General features: G+C 41.0%; 1 protein-coding gene across 8 annotated transcripts in view; it reads right to left on the reverse strand.

The window, feature by feature from the left end:
• sbf1 (SET binding factor 1) overlaps nucleotides 1-2,230 on the reverse strand; it is a 43,573-nt gene extending 41,343 nt beyond the window's left edge. For all 8 annotated transcript variants that reach the window (XM_057022127.1, XM_057022126.1, XM_057022125.1 and 5 more), the window contains exon 1: nucleotides 1,988-2,230. In XM_057022127.1, the coding sequence (XP_056878107.1) occupies nucleotides 1,988-2,042 (55 nt within the window). In that variant the 5' untranslated portion in view covers nucleotides 2,043-2,230. The remainder of the gene's footprint in view (nucleotides 1-1,987) is intronic.
• Between the last annotated feature and the right edge of the window lie 7,862 nt (nucleotides 2,231-10,092).

The following is a 10,092-nucleotide window of genomic DNA, read 5'->3' on the forward strand; positions in this document are numbered from 1 at the left end:
TTACATTTCTATAAGTGAACTCATAGATAAGGAGATGCCTAAAGCTTAACAGAAAAGGCGGATATTTTGAACTAGAAAGAAGCTCTAGTAGCCAGGTATTGTTTATGTGTAGACACCTACATTTCTGTTGATGATAGTGCTTTGAGAAGCAGTTGAGCAAACCAGAAATTATTCACCAGTGATGTCACCTGTATCACAAACTATCAGTGCTCATGATTTCAAATCATTCCACATGCTGAGTGACAGTATGTAAGCAGTCACACGCAGTAGACAGGAAGCAAGAATTTTTTAGACATGAGAGGAAACTCTACTGTGCTACAGAATTCCTGGTATTCTTATAATGGGGACCCTTCTTTCTTGGTTCACAGCCAGTTTTCTGGATGTGTTGGATGACTCAAATGCATCCACTAAAAATATACAAACATTTAGAAATCTATGGGTCCACACAATGAAGTAAAAACCACCCCGAGACGGAATACTGGCAATATTCTTACCGACTCACGCTTTTCAGTTTTTTCAGAAAATACATCATTCAAACAGTGTTTCCAAGGACATCCACACACCGAATTAAAGTAGAAAACAGTGAAAGTATTAAAAGCACATTATGTAAAGAAGAGGACAGATGCAGGATCATGTCACTGGTGATGAGAGAAAAGCCTCTCTGCACCCACTTGAGAAGTTTAAAAGATGGCACCACCTAGATTCTTCAGCATCGAGTAAAGTTCCTGTAAACGCAGAGGCTGCAGGATTGGGAAGATGCCAACAATCATTATCTGCCTAAAGTCTTTTCTTTCTTGAGAACTTGATCATTTAAAGTCATTGTGGCTTTAATGTCTGGTTTCCAGATGTGTTTTACGGGTTTGCTCCTTTCTATGTTGCATCTAGGCAGGAAGCAGTTTCTGCAGAGCATGCAGTGTCCGCGTTATAACATCCTGTATTCGCCACGCTCTCAAAAGAAAATTTTAAAATGCAAAACCATTGAAGCAATGCAAACAAGGGGGAAAAAAGAACAATGCTGGTTTTTCAACAGCAGATACAAAGGTTTCAGCAGAACGCTTTCTGTGTTACACTTTGTTACTTCTGAATAAATTATGAGCAAATCCTCACTTTAAAAAAAAAGAACTCAGCCACATTACAAGCTTATGATTACAGTGAATAGACGGTTTGAATATTTCATGATGAAACGGGCCATTATAGGACTCTGATCTAGGCCAAAGCTCAGCCTCAAAGAAGGGAGGGGGCTCAGATAACGGTCCAAACCCGTTCCAATAAAACATGAGCTACGGTCCGAATAGGCTAGGGGAGGGGCAAAGTTATCTGGGTTAATCTACAAAATCAAGGGAAAATGAAACAGCAAGCAGATAGCATAATCGCCACCTTCCAAGTTTAAGATCGAGCATAAAACAAACTCAAATTTAGAGAAACGGGGTTTATAGCTCTGCGTATCGAAGTTCTTCGGACCTTGCAAAACGCTAACGCAGTGCCATATAGACTGGCTGATTTTTTCCCCCTCTTAATGACACTTAAATCTGCGACAATTTTATTTTTTACCCATCCAGCAAAGACGACTGATGTTGCGAAACGGTTTAATAAATCCCTCTTGGGTCACAGCCGCTAAAGCGGCGATCCACATCAGAGCTAGCTCGGCTAACCTTAGCTCATAAAGCAATTAAGTTAGCTCAAGTTTCCTGTCAACTACAGAGTTTGTTTTAACTTACTAAAACACAATAAAACGCGCCTGGCAGCAGTACGGTTAGAACAGTTATTAATTTGTGCAGGTATTAATTAAACACGGAATGCCTGCTGACAGGCTGCTATAAAGGCGTGAGGCCTGCATATCCACGGCCTATGTTAACCTCAAGGCCCCCTTGACAGACTCTAGAATCGCTTAGTAGCAATTAGCGGCTTGGCCCGTCCCCGCCTCCCTCCCCTATTTCTGTTTACACATAGCTTTCCGGCTACGAGCACAGCTAGCTCTAGCACCCACCTCGCTTATCGAGGTCGTAGCCGACCACTACGAAGTAATCGGCGAGCCTTGCCATCTTCGGATCTCACGGAGAAAGGTCTTTCTCAATAAATCATTTCTTCTTTCCACCGTCAGTAATCCTATTATGTCCTCCCAGTCCTAGACACATGATGGGTGACAGTAGCATCTTCCCAGCTGCAACCCGCCGCCATACTGTCAATCTGCCCTGACAGTGGAGAAGCGTGAGTCTGCGCACTCAGGGACGGCAGGGAGGGGCAGCCCGGCAGGAATGTCCCATGCTTGGAGCCAAACCAGTTCATGGGCCAAAAGTCTGACCCAAACAATAATGATCTTAACAGTCTACTGACAACATGGGTTCAAATGTAATTATTCAAGAGCCCTGCACTGAATAGCATGCGTTTGTTTCAAATGGCTTTGCATTGATAATATCAAAACGACCCAGAATCGTTTCATATTAAGCAGTTATATAGATTGGTTAGAGATAGAAGATTGTACTGATGTATGATGATGAAAGAAATAAAAAGTAACAATTAACTATAGAAAACAAATTAACCCCGAATGTGACCACCAAATGTAAAAAGACCTTACAGATATACATAATGTGCATGCATTCAAATTTTGAATTAGGCTCTGGGTATGCCACCATTTGTTTGTATATGTTTATAGGTATAGGTACAGTACAGTTCAGCCCAGAAATGTTCAGACAGTTGTACAATATTTATGATTTCTGCTGCATTCCACATTAGATGTTGAATAAAACCACTTCCATACAGTATAATAGTAGTGTAGTGCATTGGAGTCTTTGCCACACCTTCTACTGCAGCTGTCAATTGTTGCTTGTTAATGGGTCTCTCTGTCTAAATTTTTGTCTTTACAAAGTGAAATTCTTCCTTGATTGGGTTGAGATCTGGAGACTGACTCAGTCGCAGAAGAAAATTCTATTTCTTTTCCCTAAAAACTGTGACTACCTTTCACAGGGCTCGTACCCATCTGTAGTGTGAAGGGCCATCTAATTAAGCTGTGCTCCATTTAGCTAAATTTGAGACAAACGTATATCCCTATACACTTCATCCAGCACACTTCATTCTGTCACACTATTCATAAATACTCGTGACCCAGTGCATCATACTGCCTCCACCATGTTTTTGAGAATATGTGCTTGGGATTGTGAATCGTTCCAATTCTCCTCCATACTTTCTACTTCCCGTCATTCTGGTACATGTGCTCATCTGAATGCTTTTCCAAAATTGTGCTAGCTTCTTTAAATGCTTTTTTGCAAGGTTTGATCTGGCCTTTCTTTTTTTTGAGGCTGATTATTGGGGTCTTTTGGAGTTCCCAAGCTCCCCACTGCTCCCTCTGAATATACCAAACTGTTTATGTGGAAACTTGACATTTTTGCTAATGGTCTGATTGATTTTCTTTTGTTTTTCCAGCCTCAGGATGGTCCGTGTCCCTTCTATTGAGGGCTCCCGTTACCAAATGTTGTTGGTTCACAGCAACAGCTTCAAGATATACTGTTAAATAAGGAAAGTGCCCATGCAACCTCCTGAGTCAATTGTCAAATTACTTTTGGTCTCTTAAAAAATAGGAAGCAACACATTAAACATCTAAGTCCTCAACCTTTCCTCAAATCTTGATGTGAATACTTGTTAAATTACAGCTGAGTCCTCACTTTGAGCAGAATTGTTTCCTGAAACAGCTAAATTTGAAAAACTTGTGTGACTGCCAAAATATATTCCAAGCCTTCCTGGACTATGACCCCCCCCTGACCTTAGTTCATATTTCTGTGTAGTGACAAACAACACAGCTCTGCCCTTAGATAACGTTTTGCACATCCTGGAGTGTGAGTGAAACCTTCAATGAAAAAGTCGCAATCCCATCAGTGCTGCTAGAATTATACAGTTTATTTCATTTAACTTTTGATCTCGTATCACACTTGGCTCCTTGCCAATGACATAGACAAGTGAGACAGGTGAGTACAAGCTACAGAGCCTCCCAGTCTGTGGTAATGAAGTGTCTTTCTGGAAACCAGCTCAATTGGCAAGAGATGCAACAAAACTTGCCTGTATAGTAACTTATTTGATTACCTAGAAGAAGAAAAAAATCATTTTATTTTAATATTCTCTTTCAACACCGAGAGACAATAATGCAATTTCTCATTGAGGTTCACTTAAATTTATATATCAATACACAGCAAAGAAGGGGAAAACTTGTCAATCAGCAATTCTGTGTTATAGCAGCCCAATCATATTACAAAGTGGTTCGAGTAAGGATGCAAAAAAATATGTGATTTCCTGGACTACACAACAGGAAGTGGTTGCAGGTTTTAATACACGTTACATCATCGTTGGTCAGTTCGCACTAAGCTTAAGGGAAGTGCAGCACGTGAACACTCTTACATGACAGTCGAAAAAATGCTGGTGCTATTTGCACTATATTCTTTGGTTAATGATATAATTCACATCAGAAAATGCAATTTAAATACAGTCAACACCTGAATGTTTTTAAGTAGCACACAGCTGGATACTGCATCAATGATGCACATTATGTAAATTGTCAGTGGTGGTGAGTTCAAGTACTTTACGATTTATTGAATTTTCAGGGACATGCACTTGCAGAAGCATCGTAGAAGAGACATAAAGCAAAAATATATGTCTGTACAGCTTATGTGTTGAACAAAAATATTGTTTTGACACAAATAAAGTTGTAATTCTTGGAAGAGTATTTTGTGGATGATTTGAGTTTTCAAATTGTGACTATAGAGATTATTTAGAAAGTATTACCCAACCGGTTTGGTCCAAATAAGTAACACCTACAGAGTTTATTTTGTGATGGCCAGACTTTTTACGTCAATAAAGGAATTTTGTACAATGTCATCACAAACATGTGAGTTTATTTTCTGTAAGTTCTTCAATTACTGCTGACATCTTCAGCGATATATTTCCCACAGTGAAGTCCAATCTCTCATTTGTCCACAAAACTCATGCACCATTGTCCTGTTTGCTCACTCCAATTTTCTCCCACAGTTGGTAAGCAGCCATGCCAAACAAACATCGATATGAAGACTTGGATGAAAAAACATTTAAACAAGCAAAATTCAATATAGATAGTGAAAATAAATGGGTGGGATTTTTTTTTTTTTGGAGGGGGTGGGTGGATGGGGGGGCGGTGGGGGTTAGGCAAGAAGATGATGATGGTAGACAGTGGGAACATGTCTGGGATTAACAACAATGCATTTATCTATCAGTGCTCTTTACCAGTGTCATTTTAGGCACTATACACAGGTAGTTTTGAGGAAATTAAACATGAATTACACTAGTTTAATGAAAATAAAAAGACCTTTACTATAAATAAATTACACTAGAGGGCAGCAATCATTAGACTACCAGACTCCTCTGATGGAACAAACCTGGCCAGTCCTGATTCACTTTCAACCACAAAGAAAACACAACATATACAAACGCAAACTCACATGTGTGAACTCACCTGAAGCCACAACTTTTTTGATCCCAAAGATTTTTGAGACATTTTTATTGCAACTAAATTTGGATTAGCATGTTATTGGTCAGTCTGACAGTGGCTCAGACTGTGACAGCATTGGAGGTCCAGAATTGAGAGGACATTCATACATAAATTCTGGATTGTAAATGAAAGCAAATTGTTGTTTTTTTTAAATTGCTTTTGAACTCTGAAAATGTTTCTTCTAAATGACATTGACACTGGATTTTCTCTTAAATGCCAAGTAATCATAAGTTTACCAAAGGGGGGGATAAACATGCATTTTCAGACAAAGCAATAGTTGTTCACAGTCTGAGTGGATCCAGATCCAAAGACAAACATGTACCCATGTCTACAAATATCAGACATTAAATGTATAAAATCATATATATGTTTTTTTTATCTACTCTCCTATAGGTGAAACGTCTTGAGACGTTCTTGAGCTTCGGTGAAAAGTGTAGTATCTGAAGCCTGTGTATCTATTCTGTGCATGCCTTTACTTCTGTAAGACCATAATGTATTTCTCTTATCTTCTTATAGCTTCAGATCATGGACTGGTCTTTATGCTGGTTCTGCTGGACCTCAGTGCTGCTTTTGATACAGTTGATCACAGCATCCTGTTACATAGACTGGAACATGTGATTGGGATTAAAGGGACAGCACGAGACTGGTTCAGATCGTATTTATCAGATAGATACCAGTTTGCTTATGTCCATGGTGTTCCCTCTTCATACAGTAGGGTTAGCCATGGAGTTCCTCAAGGTTCTGTACTTGGATCAATCCTTTTCACATTGTACATGCTTCCCTTAGAAAACATTATTCAGCAGCATGGAATAAATTTTCATTGTTATGCTGAGGACACTCAGCTATATCTATCCATGCAACCAGAGGAGACAGAGAAGTTAGTGAAGCTTCAGACCTGTCTTAAAGACATAAAGTCCTGGATGTCTTCAAATTTCCTCCTCCTTAACTCAGGAAAAACTGAGGTCATGGTGTTTGGTCCTGAACCTCTCAGGGATAGATTAGATCACATGATCATTCTAGATGGTATCTCACATCTAGTCTCTCTGTGAGGAATCTTGGAGTAACTTTTGACCAAAAACTCTCCTTCAACTCACACATTAAAATCTCTAGAACAGGGGTGGGGAACCTCCGGCCTCCGGGCCGTATAAGGCCCGCGAGACCATTTCTACCGGCCCGCAATGCAATAAGATTGTAGTATGAATGAATAAAAAAAAAAAATAAAAAAATCAGGAAAAAACGTATCGGCAGCCATTCATTTTCTGAGATAAAACGGACGGTAATGTTATGTCCGAGCAAAGGTCAGGGTCAGTGAACACAGCATGTGATGTACGTAGTGGGCTGGACTGATTGACACGGACGAAAAATTGATGTATCATGGCGACCGTCAAGAAAAGGAAGGTGGATGCAGAATGCCGTTTATTCCAGGAGAAATGGACAAATGATTTTTTCTTTGTCGAAGTAAAAGGCAAGCCAGTGTGCCTAGTTTGTGGCGAGGCGCTGGCGGTGATGAAAAAGGCAAATCTCGAGCGCCATTACAGCACGAAACATGCTAAACTCGACGAGTTGAAAGGACAGATGCGTGTGGATAAAGTTAACGCTCTTCGTTGGAGTTTGGAGGCTCAACAAGCAGCTTTCATACGACCATGTACCGACAGAGAGAATATTACACGTGCAAGTTTTGTGGTGAGTGAATTAATAGCCACAAAGCTGAAACCTCACGCCGAAGGAGAGTTCGTGAAGGAGTGCCTCGTAGCCGCCGCTGAGGTTCTCGCGCCGGACAAAGTAAAACTTTTTCAAAGCGTTAGTTTGTCTCGAAGAACCGTTGCAGACAGGATTACTGACATGGCACAAAATATTGAAAAAACACTGAAGGACACTGCAAGAGACTTTGAGTATTTTTCTCTGGCCTGTGATGAGACAACTGACATCACAAACACAGCGCAGCTTGCCATTTTTGTGCGTGGGATTACCGCCAAGTTTGAAATAAAGGAGGAGTTGTTGTCTTTGCAAGCCATGCATGGCACTAGTAAAGGTGAGGATTTGTTCAGTCAAGTTGTTGTGGCCATGAACAATTTTGAACTGCCATTTGAGAATTTGAGCGGAATCGCCACTGATGGAGCACCCGCAATGGTTGGCACGCAAAAAGGATTGACTGCATTAGTCAAAAAAGAAATGAGCCGTCTGGATCCAAGTGATATAGTTGTGTGCCACTGTATCATACATCAAGAGAGTCTGTGTGCACATTCCCTGAAGCTTAACAATGTGATGAAAACCGTCGTGTCCACCATAAACTTCATCAAAAGCAGAGGGCTGAACAACCGCCAGTTCAAGGAGCTACTCAGCGAGCTTGAGTGAGAGTACGGTGATCTGGTTTATCACTGTGAAGTGCAATGGCTGAGTCGTGCAAATATGCTCGCTCGGTTTTATACACTGCGGGAAGAGGTCAAACACTTCATGGAGATGAAGGGGAAACCTGTCATGGAGCTCAGTGATGGCAAGTTCCTCAGTGATCTGGCCTTCATGGTGGACATCACCAAGCACCTGTCAGAGCTAAACATCAAGCTTCAAGGTCCCAACCAGCTCGTCAGCTCTCTGCTTTCAAATGTGAAAACATTTGAAGTGAAGTTAAGGCTGTGGCAAGGACAACTAGAAAGGGGAAACACTGTGCACTTTCCCACCCTGCAAGAACAAAAGCCTGATGTTATGACTGAATATGCTGGTGAATGTGCAAAACTCGTTCAGGCATTTGATGAGAGGTTTCATGATGTGAAAAACATACAAAGGGAACTAGACATGTTTGCTACGCCATTTAATGTGCATCCATCTGATGTGCCAGACAAATTCCAAATGGAAATAATTAAGCTGCAAAACAACAACGAACTCAAAGCTAAATACAACGACCTCTCTCTTCTGGACTTTTACAAACTGTACGTTAGTGCTGAGGATTTTCCCATCTTGAGGAGACATGCCCTGAAGTTTGCATCTCTGTTTGGGACAACGTACGACTGTGAACAGTTCTTTTCAAAACTGACACTTGCAAAGACTCTCTTCCGCTCAAGACTGACTGACCCAAACTTGGAAAACCAGCTTCGAGTGGCATCATCATCACTGCCAGCTGACATTAGATGCCTCTCCAAAGAGAAGCAGTTCCACCCATCGCATTAGGTGTAGAAATGCAGCAATTATTGTTATTATTATTGTCTTTATTACCTCCGCCAAGGAGGTTATGTTTTTGCCGGCGTTTATCTGTCTGTCTGTCTGTTAGCAAGTCTGTCTGTTAGTTTTTGTGAGTAGAGGCCTCGAACAGGCCCTTACAGGTCTCTTGCCTCAACTCTGCACCTCTTTTTTTTATTGTTTTGTATGATAATGTAAAAATATTTAACTTGTTTGTCATTTTATTCTATTTTTTTGGTGATTTTATATGCATGTGTGCTAAATAAATAATTCAAATTCAAATGCAGCAATCATGAGACTTAGTAACACAGTGGTTATAGACTTTTTTTCGTCTTTTTTTGCATCCCTAGGTATGTGTTCATAATAGTATGGCCCTCGGAGGACTTTATAAAAACTGAAATGGCCCTCGATATGAAAAAGGTTCCCCACCCCTGCTCTAGAAGTTCCTTTTTTCACCTGAGGAACATCACAAGGATCAGGAAACTACTGACATGATGCTGAAAAGTTAATCCATGCATTTGTTACTTCCAGGCTGGACTATTGTAATTCTTTATTATCAGGGTGTCCAAACAACTCTTTAAGAAGCCTCCAGCTGATCCAAAATGCTGCAGCCAGAGTTCTGACAGGTATTGACAAAAGAGATCACATTACTCCTCTACTGGCGTCTCTTCATTGGCTGCTCGTTAAATTTAGAATAATTTTATAAATCCTTCTTTTGACCTACAAGGTCCTCAGAGGCCTAGCTCCATCCTACCTGGAGGAGCTAGTGATACCTTACCAGCCCAATAGACTGCTCCACTCTCAGAATGCGGGAATACATGTGGTTCCCAGAGTCTCTAGGAGTAGAATAGGGGGCCGAGCACTTACCTACCAGGCCCCCCTGCTATGGAACCAGCTCCCTGTCCAGGTACGGGAGGCTGACTCCATCTCTACTTTTAAAATTAGGTTTAAAACCTACCTCTTTGAAAAAGCTTATTGTTACTAATTCTGTAGTTCCAGTTACTATCATAGACAGACAAATTATCATACTTAAGGGGTTGTCTAGTCTTTAGGTTAACATCTTAGCTATGCTGCTATAGGCTGAGGCTGCCGGGGCCCAGAAACATGATCACCTGACAGGCCTCTGTCACCCCACTGGGTCATGGTTTCCTCTCCTCTCCTCATCAAGTAGACTAGTGATGCTATTTCTTGTGTCCTCCCCCCTCTCCTCTCTCTCTACCCAGCCGGCCATCAGCAATAGGGTCCCCCTACATGAGCCTGGTCCTGCTCAAGGTTTCTTCCTGTTAAAGGGGAGTTTTTCCTTGCCACTGTTGCTTGTCTTGGGTTAGGCCCTGGATTCTGTAAAGCACCGTGAAACAATTTTGATTGTAAAAGATGCTATATAAATAAAGATTGATTTGATTTGATTT

This window comes from Takifugu flavidus, chromosome 22, assembly GCF_003711565.1.
Source record: "Takifugu flavidus isolate HTHZ2018 chromosome 22, ASM371156v2, whole genome shotgun sequence".
Classification (NCBI taxonomy): domain Eukaryota; kingdom Metazoa; phylum Chordata; class Actinopteri; order Tetraodontiformes; family Tetraodontidae; genus Takifugu; species Takifugu flavidus.